This window comes from Podarcis muralis, chromosome 17 (genome assembly GCF_964188315.1).
Source record: "Podarcis muralis chromosome 17, rPodMur119.hap1.1, whole genome shotgun sequence".
Classification (NCBI taxonomy): domain Eukaryota; kingdom Metazoa; phylum Chordata; class Lepidosauria; order Squamata; family Lacertidae; genus Podarcis; species Podarcis muralis.
The window spans coordinates 1,306,646-1,330,071 of NC_135671.1; the positions used below are offsets into that span (position 1 = coordinate 1,306,646).

The 23,426-nt window shown below is 42.6% G+C and overlaps 1 protein-coding gene across 29 annotated transcripts in view; it reads right to left on the reverse strand.

The window, feature by feature from the left end:
- The window catches only part of ADGRL3 (adhesion G protein-coupled receptor L3), a 543,408-nt gene that overhangs the window by 100,636 nt on the left and 419,346 nt on the right, over positions 1-23,426 (reverse strand). For all 29 annotated transcript variants that reach the window (XM_028711325.2, XM_028711329.2, XM_028711310.2 and 26 more), the window contains 4 exons: positions 17,352-17,558; positions 15,278-15,498; positions 7,818-7,884; positions 6,443-6,534 (listed from right to left, as the gene is read on the reverse strand). In XM_028711325.2, the coding sequence (XP_028567158.2) occupies positions 6,443-6,534; positions 7,818-7,884; positions 15,278-15,498; positions 17,352-17,558 (587 nt within the window). The remainder of the gene's footprint in view (positions 1-6,442; positions 6,535-7,817; positions 7,885-15,277; positions 15,499-17,351; positions 17,559-23,426) is intronic.

The following is a 23,426-nucleotide window of genomic DNA, read 5'->3' on the forward strand; positions in this document are numbered from 1 at the left end:
TGTGCATAATTCCCTCTTCTTGGACAGATTATGTGCACATTCTCCATGATGTGTGGTGAATGTGCACAATGATTCAGATGAACTGTTCAACTCATATTACCTTGAAATTCACACACATTGGCCCTGTGGGCTCCAGGCCTTTCAAGTTTTTGTCACAATAAATGCTAGTCTTTTGAGTGCAACACGACCCTTTTGGATTTCATTATGTTACCATTGTGGTGCAGAATGACACCAAAGTGGTAACAACCACATTGCTAGAAACAGAATCACACCGATGACTTCTCAGATCACAGTGAAAAGGGTCAGGGTGACTCTTCTTTCAATGAATCTTAGAAGATCAGTAATCTAAATCGTGCCTGAAAAGCTATGCGTAGTAATTGCTGCCAATCTAGCAGTGATAAAATGTGCTAGAATAAATCATTTCCCCCCAGTTCTTGGCCTAACCTTTAAACATTTTGATATACTGGAAGAACAATTGCATTTTGAATGGAAAAGATCTACTTGGTATTACTCGGTATGCACATGCATTCCTTTTCGTTTTCTTAAATCCTTGTTGTTAAGACCCAGAGTGTCCTGCTCTGTACCTGCAGAGGAACCCATGGGACGAGGCAGCAAGGAAGGTCAGTTGTCACAACATTGTGGAAAGTTCCTAACGAGCAACTTGCTTTGACAAGGATTGAAAGTGAACTGAGGTACTTTGAGTCCCTGCCTTTAATCCACCTCTCCTAGGCTCTGCCTGTTTGGGGATAACTAGGGTATAGGGATGCGGGTGGCGCTGTGGGTTAAACCACAGAGCCTAGAACTTGCCGATCAGAAGGTCGGTGGTTCAAATCCCTGTGACGGGGTGAGCTCCCATTGCTCGGTCCCTGCTCCTGCCAACCTAGCAGTTTGAAAGCATGTCAAAGTGGAAGTAGATAAATAGGTACTGCTCTGGCGGGAAGCTGAATGGCGTTTCCGTGCGCTGCTCTGGTTCGCCAGAAGCGGCTTAGTCATGCTGGCCACATGACCCAGAAGCTGTACGCGGGCTCCCTCGGCCAGTAAAGTGAGATGAGCGCCCCAACCCCAGAGTCATCCGCGACTGGACCTAATGGTCAGGGGTCCCTTTACCTTTAAGGTCTCTTTAAATGCCAACCCTCTGCACTTAAAATTGGTTGGTGCTCCCTGACCTGGTGCACTCCCTTCACTGTTGGACTGGCGAGGTACTATGGAAGGAACTCAGTTTTCTGAGCTCAGGGAAGATGCCCATGAGAGTCCTTGCACTGGGGCCCTGACATCTGCTTCAGTGGGCTCCTGCCTGCCAGCCTCCAGCTCAGTGGTCCCCTGATCAACAGCATCAGCCTCATTGCCAGGACTCTGGTTTGGCTCTCTTGCAGGTGAAACTATGGTATAACAGAGTGTCCAGGTCTCTTCTGGATCCTGGGGTCGCAACACCGAGACTTCAAAGGCTCATTCACGTCCTGTTCATTTGGCCTGGTTTCAGTTGGAATCACATGCCAAGGTAGAATATGTGCTTGCTAGGATGGCCACTTGGAAAGTTGGGCCATGCTCATCCTGACTTCTCAAAGCCAGTTGAGAGAAGCAGTGCCCATTATTGCCATATCTACAGTTGTTTGGCACCTGCGCAACAATATGGATCCTGTGTGGGTTTTTCTGTTAGCTACCCTTTTCTCTAAGGGACGCGGGTGGCGCTGTGGGTTAAACCACAGAGCCTTGGTCTTGCCAATCAGAAGGTCAGCGGTTCGAATCCCCGCAACGGGGTGAGCTCCCGTTGCTCGGTCCCTGCTCCTGCCAACCTAGCAGTTCGAAAGCACGTCAAAGTGCAAGTAGATAAATAGGTACTGCTCTGGCAGGAAGGTAAACGGCGTTTCCGTGCGCTGCTCTGCTTCGCCAGAAGCGGCTTAGTCATGCTGGCCACATGACCCAGAAGCTGTACGCTGGCTCCTCGGCCAATAAAGCGAGATGAGCGCCGCAACCACAGAGTCGGTCATGACTGGACCTAATGGTCAGGGGTCCCTTTACTTTACCCTTTTCTCTACTTTCAGTCCTCATTTTGAATTCAGAGAAGTTTGTTGAATGATGTATAGTTGGATGGGAGCCATTTCAAATATCTCTGCTAGTCCTTTTAGCTTGGGCTTGGCACCAAGACTGTACTTGTGGCCTTAGTTGAGAACCTCCATTTTAGAAATGAATAGAGGCAACTGCACTCACTGACCCTTTTCTGAAGTTGCTGATGTGGGAGTTCATCAGGTGGTGCAGGTTCTACTCATTTCTGGAAGGAACAATGGCAAAAAGGTTTCTCTTCCTCTTCCCAGAGCCTTCTCTGTGATATTCCACAAGGTCAAGCCTGTTCTGCTATACCTCAGTAGTACAGCACATGTTTCACGTGTAAAGGGTTCTAGAATCTTCTGTCACAAAAAAAATCAGGCGGCACAGAAAGGAAATGACTTTGCCAGAGACCTTGAAGAACTGCTGCTATTTGATGTTGACCAGAGAGTACCCAATCTGCCCTCTACAAGCTTCATTCAGGTGGTCCGTGACGTGTCTGTGGATTTGTGGTTGAAGATGGGAGACGGCACATCTATCACATTAGATTTACGGATTAATTTTCCACTGTGTTTTATTGCTTCTTTTCTTTATTTCATTTTCTTATTTCGTTGCTTCTTTTATTTCTTATATTATATTACAATCTGAATTCTATGGAGGGGAATTCACTGTCTCACTAAGGCAATTGTTCCTTCAAGGCAAGCATGTGCTGTCCAGGGGGGGCGGTTCTCCCCCCTCAATTCTGGCAAATGAAAGGGGCGCACGGGGGAGAAGGGAGGGGAAGCCCCATTGCACAAAGGGAAATCCTTGCAGGGGGCTTCCACTGATAAGATTCGTTAGCTGAATCCTGCCCTGTTGAATTCAAATTGCAATACGATAATATACAATATAAGAGGAAAGAAACAAGTAAAATACCATTAAAAATCACACAGCATCTAGACCAGTGCATTGCAATTGATACAACAGGCAGAAAAATCATTAAGCCGAAACCCTAAACAGTTTTTAAAAGGGGACCGTGGAGGGAAATGTTTGGAAACCACTATGATAGCTAGTACTGACTTAGATGGACCAATGAGCACACTCCCTCTAAGGGAGCTTCATCTGTTAGTTCAATCTGTTTATAAGGACGTTGGGTGAGATTCCCACGGAGATATGCTCCCTGCTCACTAGTATGGGGGGGACTTGGAGCAACACGCCTCTATTTCACTCAAACGAGGTTCCGTTTCTGAGTTGATCTGTTTTATAGTCATGGAGGGGACTGTGTGACATGAGCCACCTGAAGGTGAATCCTGACAAGTTGGAAATAATGATGGTTTGGCAGCACATCCTGCTCAATGAGGTTTGCAGCCTTGGGATGTTCTTGGAAGTTAAGGTCACAATGGAGGTCAAATTTTTCTTTCCTATACTCCATGAAAGCGGAGGTGGCAGTCTTCTATTAATTGGTGACTAGCTGCCCATCTTTTACTTTGTTTGAAGCTAAACTACCAAAAGGAGGACCCACAACAAAATGTTGCCGTCCGAAGGCAGCACAGCACATTCCATTTCCCCTTCCACCCAGAAGCTGTCTTCAAAAAGGAAGCATATCTTGTCCCCCTGAGGACAAGGAACAAAATATGGAAAAGGAAGAAACTGAGGGAGGAGGACGACATGCTAGCACTCATTTCAAAAACCTTTACAGACAGTCACATAAAAGAGACTTGTTCTCTGTTGTCCCAGTGGAAGGAATTAGATCTTAAGCTACAAAAACAAATATTTCTTTAGGAAGAAAAAACAAAAAAAATTCCTTCCCGTAGCACCTTAAAGACCAACTAAGTTAGTTCTTGGTATGAGCTTTCGTGTGCATGCACACTTCTTCAGATACCACAGATAGGTAGCCGTGTTGGTCTGCCATAGTCAAAACAAAAAAAATTCCTTCCAGTAGCACCTTAAAGACCAACTAAGTTAGTTCTTGGTATGAGCTTTCGTGTGCATGCACACTTCTTCAGACTAGGGGGGGGGGGAGAGACACTTGTTGGAGGTCTTCAAATAGAGACTGGACATCCACAGATGCTGCAGCTCTAGATTTTTTGCACTTCATAGAATCATAGAATCATAAGAGTTGGAATAGACCACAAGGGCCATCGAGTCCAACCCCCTGCCAAGCAGGAAACACCATCAGAGCACTCCTGACATATGGTTGTCAAGCCTCTGCTTAAAGACCTCCAAAGAAGGAGACTCCACCACACTCCTTGGCAGCAACAGGAGATTGGACTAAACAGTCCACTAGGTTCCACTGAACTCCACTACAGGCCTACTTTTGCCCATTCCCAGTCTTCGGAAAGCAGTGTAAGGGTTTGTTTGTTTGTTTTTAATGTCAGGTCCATAGTAAGTAAAATATTCTGCTGCTTTAGTTATTTTCTTGAACTTTTACATATGTCGCACTGATATTTTTAAAAAAGTGTACTAGTAATGGAAGTTTGGGGGGGGGGGGCACAAGATATTCTGGTTAAATACCAAAAGTGGATTTCAAAACATAGTATTGTTTTTGGTAGAAGGAACTCAAATTGCTAATAGGTAGGTTAAAGATTTTCTCTAACATTCAATTACACTCAACAAGAGATAAGAATTACATTTTTAAGATCTAGGTTAAATAAAGGGGAAAAAGGCAATATTGGTGGGCTTTTCCTTTCCGGTTGTGTGTAGAATACAGAAAAATCAAACAATGATTTTTCTGTAAACAAGGGAAGGGTTTTAAAAGTGAGTTAGATTCACATGAAGTAGAAGCAGTCATTGTGAATGAGGAACAAATTAGGCACAAGAAAAAGAGTAATTAATGATCAAAATTTGTATCAAAAAGTTTCCCAATCTTAAGCTGCTAGATGCTAATGGATGGGAATAATTGACATTTAATTATAAGATCTCAGCTGATGCTATGGATGTAAAAGGATAAATTTTAGCAGAGTTTTATCAACCCATGCTTTCTGATTTGGAGGGTGAGCACTATCCATATGGTCCGTCAAGTCAGATGTGGCAGCAAACTATTGCTACTACTAAACAGGAAAACGGGACAGAAGCTGAGATAAAGATGAATAAAGAAGAGAGGAGAAGAGAAGGTAGCAGGAAGTTCACAGCTCATTCTCTGTCCTCCAATTCATAGTTTGGATAATTGGTCTGAATTGAACCAGACTAATTATCACTATCTGGCTTCCATTCCTCAATGTCTAAGGTTTTGAATTTAAACCACGGCAACAGAAACAGCTAACCTACAGAGACAATAAGTTCTCAATCTGATTTAAAAGTAGTCTAAAGTCCTAGAGAAGAGGTCCCATTGGCAGACAAAATAACATATAGTGTACTTTGCTCTCTGGTTGGACTTTGTTGTCAGTAAAAAAAACACCAGGAAGTACCGTAGTCTACTAGGACATTCAAAGTTCCCTCTGATACAAGTTACAGAACCATTTGCACCCAGTAAGTCACTATCCTGGAACACTAAGCACAATGAAATAATTAAACAACCTACAACTGTATCCATTTCCTTCCTATTATTTACTTCTACTTTCAGTGTGAATTACATGTATACTTTTTATTGCAGAAGAATAAATACCGTATTTTTCGCTCTATAAGACGCACCAGACCATAAGACGCACCTAGTTTTTGGAGGAGGAAAACAAGAAAAAAAATATTCTGAATCTCAGAAGCCAGAACAGCAAGAGGGATCGCTGCGCAGCGAAAGCAGCAATCCCTCTTGCTGTTCTGGCTTCTGGGATAGCTGCGCAGCCTGCATTCGCTCCATAAGACGCACACAGATTTCCCCTTACTTTTTAGGAGGGAAAAAGTGAGTCTTATAGAGCAAAAAATACGGTACATCTTTGTCTTAACGATTGAGGGCTGCTGTTTGTTTTTTTAAACAGCTGTCTTTGGGCATTGGGCATTTTAAAAAAGTATCACTGCACCTTGCTAAACATTCCTAGATGCCTTTCAGTTGTAGAAGCAGCTGCTATTGCATTAGAGGTTGTGTGGGAGTGCGACATTTCTGTAGACTGGGTCTTTCACACAGAATCACACTGCCAAAACTAGGCAACCCTACACTATAGCTACACAAGTTACCTTCATGGAAAAGGAGCTCTCACGTGGTTGCTACTATGCCTTAATGGCATTGTACAATAGTGCAAAAATGTTGGAACACAAGAAAATCAACACTTTGGGTTGGATCCAGGCTATATAAGTTTCACCGAATTCCCACTGAAGACAATGGGACTCAAGTCCAGACTGACTTGTCTCATCGATTTCAGTGTGGGTCTTGATTTCAACCAACTTTTTCTGGATCCAACCTAGTATTTTCTTGCTGGCATTATCCTAGAATAATTATGTGTTGTTTACATAACCCAGTTGAGAACACAATGAGTGAAAATTCACTTACTTGATATTGTCGAGACACCCAGACTCAGGTTTCAATATGGCTGTATGATGAAACATTTTATAAAGAGCAATCCCAAGGAAGATTACATTAAGCTGAAATTAAAAATAAGAAGCAAGTTATGAGAAAGAGAAGGCGATTAACCCAAGGCTCTAGTTTTCTCTACGGCGGTAAAACTATGATTGGACTGCACTAGTTCACACAGCAAGTGGAGACTCACATTACTGTATATTCCTCCACACAAAAGTAAAAATTCTTACAGATAAAGCACCAGGTGTCAAAGAGAAGACTCTAGACTAGCTACCTCTGTGACATCCTAGTTTTCTTTGTGGGGTGACTTTTTTTTTGTATGCAGGACTGTACCAACATTGCAAGCTGAAGTGGTACAGCCCAGACACTGATTTATGACATTACTGAGAGCTGGGCCTTAGTCTTTTATTTGCATTCTTCATAGCAGAAGAAGCGGATTAAGAAATTAGTTTGTAGGGTCAGCCCAAGTAGACAGTTTTCAAAGGTGACTTGTAGAAAAGGGGCACTGGAAGCCCACAGGGCAACACAAAGACACAACATTAGGCAGACTGATCTTAACAAGTTCTTTTACAGGGAAAAAAGCAGATGACTAAAATCTGACACGTTGCTTTTCCGGATCTCTATAGCATGTTATTCAATCCTTGCTCTTCAGTCACAGTGGCGACACTGCTGTGCAGGACTTTTGAAAATGTGCAAACACAAAGGCAGAACAGAATAATAGGATGCGCAGGAAGGGAGGCAATTGCTAAAAATCCATGCTGCGATGACGAGACAAAGCAAATCCTGTTATACTCTGTAAAGATACAAAAATCCTCAACCGATGTACCCATAGGAATCTTTCTTGAAGGTGCAGGATCAAGGAACCACACAACCAAGACAGCAACCAGAAGACAACAGTTAAACACTGTTTCTGTATATGTCTCTAAGACCCAAGCAAAAAACAACAACATCTTGGCTCTGTTGAACCTGAACAGAATAAGGAACAGGTGTGGGTTCTGTCTCTCATGGATGCCCTTTTATTTCACAGGTTCACAAGAACACTCCTTAAGTGGGCAAATATTAGGGCTGGACCACCTTGGTTTGGCCCACCTGGGGGCAATCCAGGGGTGCTGAAGGGCAAGTAGGAGGTGGGGGGGGGGAGCAGCAGGCAGCCTCCGCAAAGAGCACCGCAGGACTGATTGAAAAAGGACTTCGAAACAGCCCCACACTGCACTTTGGTTGCACAAGCTTTCCCCCAATGTGCGCAGCCTCACAGACCAGGATTCAACTACCAGGCAACGCCAGGTACTGTCTGCTAAGTATGCGATAAAAACAAGCACTGAAAGTCATGCTAATCAGGAATTCTTACCATAATTATCAAGGTTGCAGGTCCTATAAAGCTCCAGATGAAATACGTGTCAAGTCGAAGCCAACATCTGTAATGGAAATGCAGGAAAATATGGCATGTAAGAGGGCATCTAAGAAGCATATATCAAGTGTGAGTAAGTGACAGAGAGGAATGGGAGCAGTGTAACGTTCCACTAGGAGGCAGGAAATATCACATTGCTTGTTCATTTAAAACCTGAATTATATGCCTGGTTTCTGACAGTGCTATTGATGGAGTAAGATAATTACCTCTGGAGGAAGCAGGAGAAAATAGCACAGATTCTACTTGCTAAGACCTTCCGTTTCTGTCATAGAAAATCTTTATAAAAGCCCTAAAACAGCCATTAAATCTAGCTGCAAGCTATTCACTGCTGCTCAGCCAGTCTGTCAGCTTCCATAGTAGGTGAAGATCTGAACGATTTAGTGAAAAGGGAAATAAATTTAGGATTAGAAGGTCTGAAGCTTAATTAGATTCAGGAGTTTTCTGTTTTCATGAATATTTCTAGAAATGCAACTGACCTTTAGAATCAAGCGAGGTGATTCATGACCTAAACTAAATTATTAATAGCTTCATTTTATCTGATTTAATATCCCCTAATGGTTAATGATTTGGGGAAATTACATTTCCATTCTGAGTTTTCCCAATGACAAAATGGGCATAAGGTAACAAGACAGTTGAACATAAATCTACCCTTATGATCTTCTGTTTTTGGTAGTTTAATGTATCAAGAGCTGCACGCTCACAAGAGATTGAAGACCTGCTATGCAAAGAAATATGAGAATTCAGTCATTTTCAAATATGCAGATTTTCTTTGGAATAAAATTCTAGGTGGAGGCAGAGGACCTTCTGAACTGATGACTGAGATCCGTGATGTGGGTAAACAATCTAAGGTTGAATCCAGACAAGGCAGAGGTACTGTTGCTCAGAGACTCAAAAGACCAAGAGACAGCGTTCAGTCTCTTTTGGATAGGGTTGCATTCGCCCTTAAGTACCAGGTACACAGTTGGAGAGTGTTTCTGGATTCAGTGCTGGTCCAGAAGGCTTAGATAGCGGTGATGACCAAAAGAAGCCAGAACAGGTTCCCAAAATGGCACACCTTGAGTCAACTCTTTTAGATAAGATCAGATAAAGTTTATTCTTGTTCATACCTGATGAAAAAAATATAGTCTCCAATTCTCTCTCTCTCTCTCTCTCTCTCTCTCTCTCTCTCTCATTTCTGGGGTTGCCATTACTTTAAACAGAGGCTTTCTACCCTTTACATCATTATGATGGGATATATTTAAGTGGTGAAATTTGATATGAGTTTTCCTTGGGAGTGAAGCTCCAGTGCTTCTGCTACATTTCAGAAATGGTGGGTTGATAATAAAAATCTCCCCAGCTGATATTGCTTCGATGTATTGCAAGACGAATTTCCTTTCCCAATTTTTTTTCCTGTGCTCAGAATGCAAAATGAAACTATCACGAGTTTATATTCTGAGTTTTGCACTGGTGTGGTCTACATGCATCAGGAGAAGAGGAGCTCAAAACTGGCAAAACTGCTGTTGGGAGTCGCTTGCTTTAACCCCTTCATACTTTAAACCTTGCAGACTGTTGCAACTGACTTATAAAACATGAAACATAATTTACCGAGGAGTATCTTGCCCAATGAGCAATCAATCTGACTTTTCAAAAAGTCGGGAATGCCGTAAGGGCACACAGCATGTAAATGTGACCTTTGAAGCGACTCAGGAAACTGATCATGGAGGGTAATATTTCATACTGTTATTTTTTTTAAAAGGCATCTATGGCTCTGGCTCACTTTGAGCTGGGGAGGACTTGGGCAAAATTGAAAGAGAGCCATGCCATAATAAGAGGTTCTCCTCTTGGGTGGCAGCTGTCACTCATCTGCCAGACAAACCCACCTAACAAGAGCTGTCTTTTCTGGTCCTCGCACTACAGCTTCCATGAGACTTTGCAAGGATGGACATGTAGGAAAGGAAGAACTGTGGTTGTTTCCTACAACGACCTCTGTCACAGGTTTGCATATGATAATGTTACCATGCAAGCAGAACTATGGCAGCTGCAAACACTGGCCTATTCTTCCATCGCTGTTTTAGCTACTGATGCAGCTGTTTCAGCATCCTCTTCTATGGTTATTTTTGTTTGTGGAAGAGTAGGAAGATTAGCATTTTCAATTAACACAACAGTCTGCCAAACACAAAGCTTGCATTAATGTGGTGTCGTATGTATATTTCATGCGCAAGCCATTTTGCGATTAGGCCCCTGTTTAAATGAATAGCGAAGATTTTTGCATTATTTCCTTTCTCTCCTTAGAATTAGTTAGCATTCTTTGCTGCCTGACAGAGTTTCCATGTATCTTGGAAACCTGTATATATTCTCCCTTCCAATAAAAGGTATCAACTTACCTATTCTGCATTTCACGCTGAAGATTATACTTCATTATTAGACTTGCTTTACAGATTTGCATAGCAAAACATCAGTCCTCTTATTAAGGGTCAAACTAGACAATACGTGGGAGATGTGTGAACAGTGTCCAAATGGATTCATTCATTTATTACTGAAATGCAGCAAACTGTATCAGAGGCTGCAGTCGGGAATGAAGGAGATTTTCCCATTCCCTCCCACTCAAAATTGCCTCTCCAGCCACCAGAGGAAAAAATATCAGAACCCTAACTATCTCTCCCCCCCCCCTGCCCCCTGCTAGGGGCAATTTCATCAGGGTGATTTTGAGCAGAAAATGGCAGCAGCTCCTTCCCCCTGCCTTTCCTTCATTAAAACTAGCAGCCTCCAATGGCTGATTTTTCCACTTAAAAAAAGTTGGCAGACCATGACCAAGTATCACCCATGTTGTCAGCTTTGCCCTTGAGGTGTTCAGTGTAATTTTTAACTCCCACGGACAGAAAATTAAGAAAAGCACACTTAAAAAGATTTTTTAAAAAACCATTAGCATGGTGGAGGTGGATGTTGGAGGAACCAGACACAGAGGAAGGGGTAATTTATTTCATAGGCATAAATTATCCTATGGATGAGAGAAACACAACAGGTGTCAGGTCAGCCAAGTCAACTCCTATGGTGACGGTCCATTGCTGACTATACAAGAGATTAAGCCATGTCAGCTCAAAGTCAGTGAAATACTTTCTATCTGCAATGTCAACATGCTGTATCTATATACCAAGCCTGGAACTGTTCTACTAAAGCCTTATCTTCTGCAGCAGTAAACTATTTGGATCTTAAACTGCCTCTGTGTGGTGACTAGAACTGGGGACAATGTCTGCTACCTGAGTATCTCACCCCTTGATTTTTAACAGGTTATGGGCCCAGCTCCCCAGCTATCAGAGGTAAGAAGGCAGAGGACAGCAAACCTGGATGGACACCAATCAGGCTGGAGTTGAAGCAGTAAATCAGAGGCAGATTATGGGGAGTGTGACTGGTTTGGATGCACTGGGCACAGAGCCTTGGAGATGGCATTGAATTTTGGCATTGCACAGGGCGCTGCTGAAATCTGAGACCCAGGTCAGCCACTGAGTCAATTTCTCTTGACAGATTCCAGGGAAGCAGACAGTGGTGAGTGCATGTGAAGTGTCGGCAGACCTCACGAGACCATTTTCTCCCAGTCTGGGTGGAGCTAAGTACTGTCTTGTAATAGCTGATGGCTCTCTGACTTTTAGAAGACATCTGAAGGCAGCCCTGTATCAGGAAATTTTTAATGTCTTATATTTTACAATTTTTTATGTATGCTGTAAGCTGTCCAGAGTGGCTGGCAAAACCCAGCCAGACGGGTGAGGGATAAATAACAAAATTATTATTATTATTATTATTATTATTATTATTATTGATTCTTATTCATATTTCTGCTTTAACACAAAGGCGAAACATTTGAAAAAATGAGTTACTTGGGCAAATATGAAATTTGACAAGCCAGTTATGGCACTCAAAAGTAACAGAGGTGTGGAATTCCATTCTTCAGATTTTAAAACATTCTTGGAAGAGAAATGTTGACTAAACCCTACTCTCCTGAAGAAAATGGGGTGGCAGAAAGAAAATACAGGATTTTTCAGGAGATGTTGCAAACCATGCTAACAGATGCAGTCTATCTGCAACTTTCTGGCAACTGCTCATTATGTGCAAAACTGCTTGTACACATCTGACACCCTGGAAACTTCCTTTGAGTTATTTCATGAAACCAAACCTAATACAAAGCATCTTAGAACGACTGGAAGTGCAGCCTTGGTAAACACGCCAAAGGCAAACACACTGCAAAAATAGCCCCAGAGCTAAAAGGGGATTTGACATTATGTGGGTTCAAGGGTCAGACTATACAACTTTGAAGTTCCTTTGTGATTCTAGAAACCATGTGTGTGTGTGTGTGTGTGTGTGTGTGTGTGTGTGCACAGCTCTTCAGGTATGCTAAATCTGGAATATTAATTAATTTTCGGGACATTCATTTCCCCCTCAACATCTAAACAATTTGAGGAAGTATCTTCTATTCAGCTGTTACGTCTTAACGTATTTACATATATCTCCATAAACATTTCTAAACAAATTTTAGAATTGGTTTGAATAATACATTTAAAGCACATTAACTTAATTAAATTGGTTCCCCCCCTTATCAAATATTTCACTTCAACTACTTTTGGCAATTAGAGCTATTTATAAGGCAGATAAATTAAGGTGCCTTGCTTTACACTTTTGTTTATTAGGTATGTCATGTAATTGTTCAGTATCGAAAGATATAGCAATTCTTGCTACAGTGGAACTGCTGGGCTTACAGAGAAATCCAAACACACAGTTTATTTTTATTTGGGTGGAGTTGTCTTTCCACCAACTCTCCAGCCATCCAGTTGTCTACTGCCTTCTGTGGAATGATACCAACATTAGGCAGATGTGGAGCTCCCACTTCCCCTCATCCAGTATGTGTCCAGGATTCCCACGTGTAGCAGCCAGCAAAAAGCCCCCAAATTTCAGTGAGTAAAAACCAGGACACTCCAAAAAGACGATTTTTCGATTGACTTGCTTAAGACCCAGGACAAAGCTCCATCTTTCAAAAATTCCCCCTGGAAGTCAACTCCGCCTTTGAAATCCCGGTAATGTCCTCACTTCCAAATGGTGCTTTCTAGGGAGTGGGAAGAGGACAGGGGTGAACTGGCCTGTGATCCAGTGGATCCTGATGCCATCACATGACAGCTCTGGGCCTGATCACTGGACCAGCTCGAAGCACAGAGAGAGATCTCCCTGACATCCCTTTCCTTGTCATTCATTCCTTGAAGTTCTCTAAATAACAAAAACATAGAATCATAGAATCATAGAGTTGGAAGAGACCACAAGGGCCATCGAGTCCAACCCCCTGCCAAGCAGGAAACACCATCAGAGCACTCCTGACATATGGTTGTCAAGCCTCTGCTTAAAGACCTCCAAAGAAGGAGACTCCACCACACTCCTTGGCAGCAAATTCCACTGTCAAACAGCTCTTACTGTCAGGAAGTTCTTCCTAATGTTTAGGTGGAATCTTCTTTCTTGTAGTTTGGATCCATTGCTCCGTGTCCGCTTCTCTGGAGCAGCAGAAAACAACCTTTCTCCCTCCTCTATGTGACATCCTTTTATATAGAATCATAGAATCATAGAGTTGGAATAGAGTCCATCGAGTCCAACCTGCTGCAAAGCAGGAAACACCATCAGAGCACTCCTGACATATGGTTGTGAAGCCTCTGCTTAAAGACCTCCAAAGAAGGAGACTCCACCACACTCCTTGCCAGCAAATTCCACAGTTTAATTTGTTTCAAATCTCCACTTTTCCTGCCACAGCTTCTACCATCTTCCCCCCGCCCCAAGCATATGCTAATCATCTTCCATGGGACCACGCTCTCCGCTTTGCTTTTTATTTTTGTCACAACCACAATGACAACTGGGGATCCATTCAATCACGCTTGCTCTTTCCAAGTAATAACAGCTATAACAATTTGCTCTATTTCCTGCCTGAAAAGAAATCAAACCTTAAGGTATCCCTGGTGTGTATTAAATGCATCCAATAAACAATCATTAGATGCCACTGGACCATAAAATTTGAAGAGCTCCGACTTATCGCGCTGTTTGTGAATGTGCAATAGGCTGCTTAAAAAGGCTGTACGGCTTCCCACTCGGTAAGTGGCAAATCTGACTATATATGGAAGTTTAATGTGTGTGTTCAAAATGGAGCGTGCGCTCTCTTTTATTAGATTCCAGTAACCATGTTGCTCAGATGAGACTTTCTAGCCCACCAAAAATAAATAGTATATCTGGTCATTATTTCAGAAGACTTAAGTGAGGTAAAACATTGAAAGAGGGTGGTTTAAAGACTACACAAAAACCAGGAAATTGAGCGGCATGAGAGAACTCATTTGAGAAAAACAAACGTATCATTATAGGCCTGGTTACCTGCTATACGCAAATGTGTGAAAAACTTGTCCCTTGTTCTTCCTAGAGAGATGCAGCTTTGAGAGGGGGAGTGGTTAAATGATGGTGGAAAGGTATTCATCCTTTCCCTTGCTTCCAGCTTTTCTAGATTAACTCCCTAGTTTCTCCCCTCTGCTACAGGGTTATTTTATATTTTCATATCCTTACATTTAAATCTCACCTCTCTTCCATTCTGGAAACCCCAGACCAGACCCAGACTTTCTTTATTTCAGCAAGAGTTCTGACCAAACTCTGCAGTCCCATTTCTCTTTTAATTGGCTTTAAATATAGTGGATAATTTAATGGCCATTTCGAAACAATCTTATTTTGGAGGTAGACTTAATAAAAGTGCAGTTGTTGATCGGGCATCTTCCCTATAGGAAGTGCTAGCTCCAGAAAGAAGTTTTTTCCTGGTGTGTGCTTGGAAGCCACAACACCTAACACTGGTTGAAACAGGATGTGCAAATTAAGAATTTCTTTTACAATGTCTCTGACTTTCTTATGTGCCCCGTGAAAAGTGAGAATGGCAGCGCAACACAGATTAGAACCCTGCAAAATTAATCCAATTCTGCCACCATTAAAAAACCCCAAAACAATAATGCACATTTCTTTTCCTAAAATGTGCTCAGCACAAAAGTCTGTAGTTAGGCAGGCTCTCTCCACTCTGGAGGGGGTAGTATGCCTGCAAATTTTACCTATTTCTGCCAAAAGGGGAAAAAATACATAGTATTTTTTTCAATTTCCCAGTGGTGAATTCTGTCTGCAGGGGGTAGCAGGGAATGAATTAGACATAGATGTACCCCAAGTTGAATTGGGGAGCCTATAAAGAAGCTTGGAATGAGGCAGACTATTTTTCAAATCCCCAGATCATGGTCCAGACCAAATATTCTGGCCAGTGCACACACCTACTGTGAACAGGCTTTCTATTGCCTATTTATTTCTAGAAGTCTGACAAATCCATGCTAACTAGTATTGGTTTTTCAGACTCCCCCAAACCACAGAATGAAACTCACACTTTTCCTGTGCCGTAACTTCTGTAGTCTACGGCCGCCGAAACAGCCACAATTAGAGCGGGCATGCCATAGCCAACCAAGTAGAAGTATTTTCTCCGTGAATGTTCACTCTCGAAGACCTCCACCAACATGATGTAGAGTTGCACTCCCTCCAGAAACATCCAGGTGAAAGCAGAAAGGAAGAAAAAGTGCAGGAGTGCAGCAAACACAGCACAGGCTATCTGGGAGAGTAAAAAGACAAAGCAAAGAAATAATTACTTGTAATCTGAATCTGAAATGGATCCTGCATGGAATGGCAAAAAAGGCAAATTCTACGTTGCTGGTCAATGCTCAAACCCAGAGAAGGGGGCAGAGGGGCCCTAACATTTTGTGATTGCCCCCTATATCTGCTGTTTTTAGAAGTCTACAGGGAAAGGCATGATATGATGCGACTAACCCTAATTACTAGTTACTAGCTTGACTTTACACTTGGTTCAAACAGTACTGAATTAAAATGTTCTCCAAGTAAGTCTTAACAGCTAACATAGCAGTACCCTTGGATTATGATTCTCAAATGCTGAAAATGGTATATATATGCTTATCCATTTTTGGATCACTATGCACTTTTGCACAGTTGATTATATAGCAGTGTTGGTTCATTAGAAAAACCGACAAACCACAGTTAATGGTATTATTTGGACCAACTAAAATGTCACAAAGTTCTAAACAAGCTTCAAGTTCTTCAGAACTCTTCTTCGGACTAGATGTAAAACAAGAGGGGTTTGTGGGATGCAGGAGAGAAAAAGCTGAGCTTGATAGATTGGTGCTCAAATGTCTCTTGTTTTTATTAATATGGATTCAAGGAGGCATTAGCTGCAATTCTATGCACACTTACTTCAGAGAAAGCCCCACTGTATGCAGTATGCATTGTGACTTGCATCTGAGTAGGCCTGCACAGGATTCCACTGTTAATCAGATTAGACTGCTATGTGAAAATAAAGTGCAACTATTTCTTCCGACGACTTGGAAACTTTTAATGCAGCCTAAAATCGTATCAGCATTTTCCTTTTCTGCAGTTCCAACACACTTGCTGACTCAAGTTCAGATTGCAGTAGACACAATCCAGATATAGTTTTTATGTATAATTACAATCCCAAGATCCTTTTCATGTGTGTTAGCAAAGCTGGAGTTTAATTTTATGAAGGTGGGGGACTAGAAAAATTAATATGGGAAATGTGGTTTAGAAGTGAAGCGTTCTCCCAAAATTCAGTTCCATATACAGGCAGCAGAGGATAATCGTCTTCCAGTTTTAAAATCTGTTACCTGGACAACTAAGATTGCTTATACTTTGGGAACATTTTAATTGGTCTTAATAAAGGTATTATGCTGGTGTGGCTTTTAGACACGACCCTCCACCAATAGACCAACTATGCTTTTGGAGAACACCAAATTTAGTTGTCCAGGAAAGGAATCTTAAAACTGGAGGAAGATTCTATTTACAGTGGTGCCTCGCAAGACGAAATCAATCCGTTCCGCGAGTCTCGTCTTGCGGTTTTTTCGTCTTGCGAAGCACAGCTATTAACGGCTAAGTGGCTTAGCGGCTATTAACAGCGTAGCGGCTTTAAGAAAAAGGAAACAAACTCGCAAGAACTTGCAAGACGTTTCACCTTGCAAAGCAAGCCCATAGGGAAATTCGTCTTGTGGAACGACTAAAAAAACAGAAAACTCTTTCGTCTAGTGAGTTTTTCGTCTTGTGAGGCATTCGTCTTGCGGGGCAACACTGTATTTTATCAGCAGTTCCCCCTGTGTTGACATCACAGCAAGCATTTTCTCCTTTCTCTTTCCTGTCCTTGTTTTCCTGAATATTCAGCCTGAGTTAGACCACTAGGATGCTTGTTCATGACCTACTTGTGACATTTTAGTTGGTCCTAATAAAGGTGGGTTTTGGATATTCGGAAAACTTGGGACACTCCATTTTATTATCACGATCAGTAGCCTTTTATTCAGCTTCACGGTGGATAAATCAGTGGAGCTTTATTGCATGGTCAAAGGCAAGGAATAGGCTTCACTACTGCCTTTCTAACTGGATAGTTACCGGCTGATCGGCCCTGTTGATCCCAATGAGAAAGAGAAGCTCTGCCACAAACAGGCTGATGCACAGGTTTTTATGGATAGTATTTCTGTCGCTCTGGAGCCCACGGAAGAAGCAGAAAGTAAAGATGCAGATCAGGAGGCAGACGAGGGACAGGAGAATGCCAATCCAAGTAATGACATCCAGGAGGAGGTCGTGGACTGCATCATGCTGCAAGGCATAGCAGAAAGACAATTAGTCACCAACTGGTACCCAAGTCTGAGTTTGACCTTATCTCCATTTGCATGCCAAATCTGTCATATGAGGGACCAATGAAGCGAGCGGTACATTAACACATGCACACTCTGTCTCTTCACTGTCTGTCTGTCTTGTTTGCAAAAGAAGCTGGGGGGAAAAAAGTTCATTAGCAGACTTTTCTGATCTCGTATACCTGAGAACATGACACACTTCAGGTATTACAGATTAGCGCTGTTAGCAACCTGGTGTTGATCTGTATTTGTGAAATATGTAGTGAAAACAATTACTGTATTTCTCAGACCTCTATGATAGCAATCATTTTAGAAAGGAGAGGAACATTGATTCAGCAGAAAAATACCATCAACCTCCACCACTAAAATCAATAAGTACCAGAGAAATTGAAAACTGACATTTTTAGCTCCATCAGGATTGCAAAAAACCACTTTAAAAATATTTTCAAAAAGTCCTGGAGACCCAGATTAACTATAGAATTAACACAGGGAAAGACTGGCAACTTTGCCTGCTTTTCATACTTTTAATCTTTAACTTAATTGTCAAACCTTTTTTTTTTTTTTTTTACAATTCATTTCCATCTAACCTCACTGTTCACATTTCTCTCTACGTCCATCTGCATGTGTCCTGCCAACTGAAGATGATCCTTTAATGCATCTGAAAAAATTGGCTGTAGTCCAAGAAAGCTTATGTCATAATAAATCTGTTAGACTTTAAAGCACTGCAAGAACCCTTTGTTGTTTTTTGCTGCAACAAACAGGCATTTTTGTGTAAAAGATTTTCTATCCATTTGGATATTTCTGTTCTTCAACCAAACGGCCTAATTCAACACCACCATCCAGAACTACAAAAATAGGCTGCTCATATAGATATTCTACAGGACATTTATTTCAGACAGACACAGATCCAAAAATGGCAGGCCTCAAACTACAAAATGTAGGGTGCAATCTATAGTTCAGATCCATTGGCACTGGGGCTTTAGGAGCTGGCATAAGTCCTGGCAGATGCGGAGCTATGGCACTGGCTTAAGAATTTATGGACAGCCTTGTAGGCCAGTCTGTGTGAGGGTAGTTGAAGTCATCAATTGCTACAATAGTTCCTCTTTTGGATGTTCCTTGTATATGCTACATTCCACGTCACCTTTTTAGCTAATGTAATGGCTTGATCTCCCAAATTACCAAGTAGGTGATGGTTCTCTCTGAAGACCTTCCAACATTTGATATGCAGAATATGGTGCCACAGCCAACCAGGGTGTCAAAGAGAAACAATCCTGCTGCTCAACGATTCATTCAAGCTTTATTGACACCTTTTTGTCAATCCTGACATTCCTGACATTGGGCAATGCCTTTTGAGGGATCCAATATGGCAGTTCCCTGCCATGGATGGAAGTCAAGAGGCTGCCAATCAAAAGTGCTGAGGATGTCAGGGGATTGTGAATGGTAGCAATGGGAGGGAGGCAGCAGGATTAGCTTACACACGGGTCTGCCACTGGTATACCTAGCTCTACCCTTTCTTGTTGTTGTTTAGTCGTTTAGTCGTGTCCGACTCTTTGTGACCCCCTGGACCAGAGCATGCCAGGCCCTCCTGTCTTCCACTGCCTCCCGCAATTTGGTCAAACTCATGCTGGTAGCTTCGAGAACACTGTCTCCCCATCTCGTCCTCTGTCGTCCCCTTCTCCTTGTGCCCTCCATCTTTCCCAACATCAGGGTCTTTTCCAGGGAGTCTTCTCTTCTCATGAGGTGGCCAAAGTATTGGAGCCTCAGCTTCACGATCTGTCCTTCCAGTGAGCACTCAGGGCTGATTTCCTTCAGAATGGATTGGTTTGATCTTCTTGCAGTCCATGGGACTCTCAAGAGTCTCCTCCCTTAGATCTACCCTTAGTTACAAAGAATTCTAATCAATGGTAAACACCTTTATGTATAGTACTGAGGTGACTCTGGCTCCCAATACATGCCCCAAAGGGAACAGATATAACATTTTATACAGTTGGAGGCCCAAATGTGCCCCACATTTTGAAGACACGGGTTTTGCCCACACTACCAGTTTACCACATACAAGCACCAAAGCAATGGTGTTCCTCTGCAATGCGTTATTTGCTGCAGGTTAATACATGCTGCAGGCTAAGGCAGTTGTAGCTGATTTGAATCCCATATATTTACTCATCAGTCATTAAACTTCAGTCAGGAGAAAATGATTACAAGAGGGATTTTTTTTTAAAAAATGAAAAGAATATAGCTTTAAAAAGCAAAAAGTTATTTAAGTACTTCAGCACTGAATCCTACTTTTTTTTGTCGCTGACACACACATACATTTGTATGTCAGTCATACAACCCTGCACCAATGGGGAATCTGAAATTTACAACCCTCCGCCTCTTTTTCCTTTCTCCTCCTGTGATGAGGCTGCATTTTAACGTTTCAATGTTTTAATGTTGTATTTTAATCTTGATTTTAAGTTGTATTCATTCAACTTGTTTTTATTATTGCTTGTTAGCCGCCCTGAGCCTGGCCTTGGCTGGGGAGGGCGGGGTATAAATAAAATGTATTATTATTATTATTATTATTATTATTATTATTATTATTATTATTATTTTGTATATTCGTCATGGACCAGCCTATAGGGCTATAGCATATGATTCAATAGGGGAGAAGGCAGGTCTTAACTACTTTATCAAGAAATTGCACAGCAGTTTGGTAGTAGCACATGGGGCACGAAACTACATGCCCAAAGGCGGCTTCCTGTTGCAGAAACATAGGGTGGACAGGTCTGAGGAATGCAATTTTTACTCTTTCAAGTAAAACCAAATCTTTTCAGAAGCAATAGGGACATGAGTCTTCATTTTAAGTGTGCTGCAGTTACCAGAAGTTTGAAAGTCTGTATTAGACTCTTGGCCATTTTCACTGTCTCCCGTCTCGCCCTCCTTAACAGCATGTAGCCTCTTTACATATTAGGCTAGGGATGGCATGAACCTGTGGCTCTCCAGATGTTCAACAACTCACGCTAATTCCCAGCTGGCAAAGCCATTGGCCAGGTATGATGGGAGACAGGGTTCAACAGCTGGACAGCCTCAGGTTCACCATCTCTAGGTGTGATTTTCCCTTAGCTGCTTCCTCCTTCTCTACTTACCTTTCGTTAAGGCTCCCGTGTTTCGTTTCCCTGTGTATATTAATTCCCTCCCTTCAATCGCCTCCATAGTTTCCTTGCCACCTACAACCTTTTCTCAGCCTGTATTCTTGCTGACTTGCCTTACACAACTTCTGCTCTTCATGGAGGTCTGCCCGATGATTTGATAACCAAACTGACAATGAGACCTTCCTTCACAGAAACCGCACTGTGCACTTTCTGTAGCTGATGATTTCGTACCCTGGGAAGGGAGGTGAACTAGAGACTCCAAACCGCTGGAACAAGACACTTTAGTGTATTATAATACAGATGTTGAAACACCCTCCAAACAATTCAGAACATTGGATTCTGGTTCTTCCTCAGAAAGCAATATTGCACTGTGCAAAATATGAGCAAGCCAGGGCTGAACTGATATTACCCTTGCTGGTACCTTTCCTGGGAAAATCAGAGGCTCATTATGTCAGGTTCCTACTGGAAGACCGGACAAACGCTAGAACATTAGCGGTGGCAAAGTTTTTATCGGTGGTTGCAAGAACCAATGATCCCTATATTCTGAACAAAATGCTTGTTTAACCTGAAGGTAGGCTGTATGAATTGTGTACTGCTTTGTAACTATTTGTTGGGTCTCTGGGCCGTAATAAAGGTTGATTGATATTTCTGTATGGCTGAGGGAGAACCTCCTTTTCTTTCTGTTCACTTCTGTCCTTGATCAGTTACATGCTTTTTGGTAGCCATCTCAATAAGTTTTCATTGGCATCAGGGAAACAGAATAATATAACAAAATAAGAAAGATGAAGGATTCTGCAATGCTGCAAAATTTCATAAGATGCACATCGTTGTATAAAGGTGGATTAGCATATGTAGAACACATGGAATACTGCTGGCACTTAATTAGTGGTGGTAGTAGCAGCAGCATATGAGAAAGGAGGCAACTGCAGAGCAACCCCCGATGATTTTTCTCATAAATTCAAGTGATTCAGTCTTAGTCCTAATTTAATAGCTGACACATCATAAAAGCCTTTCTTGACTCAGAGAAATTTTCGGAAGAGTAAATCTAAAGAGAATGCCAGAGACTACTAAGAGGAGTGCTTCTTCTGCATTTCATGGCCTTCGGGGGCCATTATTTACACACACGGTGTGTGTATCCTGTCCTTGACGATGGTCTGGAGACTGCAGCTAGCGCAAAATGCTGCAGCCGGAGTGTTAATGGGTCTGACGGCACACAATCATATTACATATTGCCCTGGTTGCTGATTAATCACCAGGTCCAATTCCAGGTTCCAGTCTTGACATACAAAATCCTCAGAACCGTTCACTTCACCCTGTATTGTCCAGTCCAACCTCAAGGTAAATTAGGGCTATCTTGTTAATTGAACCATCTTTGAGTGTGGTTCACGGTTCTGTGGCTAGCAGGAGGGCCTTCTCAGCAATGTTGCCCCCAGTCTGAAACATCCTGTTCCCAAGATTGAGCCAACTTCCCCCACCCCACAGAGACATGAGACATCACGTTGCGTTTTGGGAGGAGTCAGCGGGTGGAGCCGACCACAGTGGCTGGCAGCTCCTTCTCTCTCACTCTTGGATTCTGTTGGGAATCTGTGTACGTGCAGCTACTCACACAGAGTCAATTAAGGTTTGGCAGACAGCCAGAAGGCAATCTGAAGGAGTAAGCCTGCCTGGTGATAACAGAGGCATGGAGACAGCTCCCTGATTGGTCAAGCTCTTTCAAGGGAGTGATAATTAATGGCCCACTGACCAGAATGTGTTAGTTCAGGAGTTCAGTGTTCAGAGTTCTGTATCAGTGTAGGAGTTGTGAGTCGTGTCAGAGAGAGCCAGCAAAAGATCCGTGTTCTGTTCCTGTAAATAGTCCACTGTATATAATAAACACCTAACTACAAGTTCCTGGTTCCTGCTTCATCTATCCTGTCTGCAGCCAAGTCGCCAATTGCTTCCGTGGATTCTGCATGTACTCTGCTAGGTCTGGCTAAGGTCCTGCAACAAGTTGGAAAGTTGCGAAACACCAAATAGGTTTTGCCAATAACCTCTGCCATGGGCTAGGCGGGGGCGGCCCTCTCTCGGCTTCCCAATGGGAAGCCTCCCTCAGGGCTGGCAGGTGCAGGGAGCCCCACTGTTTGGGGCCAAGGAGAGGACGGGAGATGGAGGCAGGTGCCAGAGGGTGGCAGCAACAATGGCCATCACCACCCTCTTCCGAAGCTGCCTTCTCATGGCTCCATCAGTCGCCTGCCTCAGCTGTGAGCAGAGAATGGGGGGGACACCTGTGACGCGCCAACAGAGAGCAACCGCCTCCTTTACCCCAATGGCCAGCCAACTAACGGCTATTCTGCACCTACTTGCATGCAAGGCCCCACCTCAAAATGCAAAAGTGCAAATAGGATTTCAGCCAGACTGTTCATTAAAACATTATGCTAAAAAAGCGCAGTTAAACCGTGTGTGTGTGTGTGTGTGTGTGTGTGTGTGTGTAAAAGGTTTCAAACAGCACTTGAATTTCAACTCAGAAATAAGCAGGCAACCAGTGGAACTGGCACAGTATTGTTGCAATATGATCAGGACATTTGTTCCCCCACACGCACCCTGGTGGCTGTGGTCTATGACATTTGAAGTTTCCAATCGGAACTATAATCTAGCCCATATTCAATTAGCTTATTAACTCAGTTTTGCCAAATGTGATGCTGTAATCTAGATAAATTACA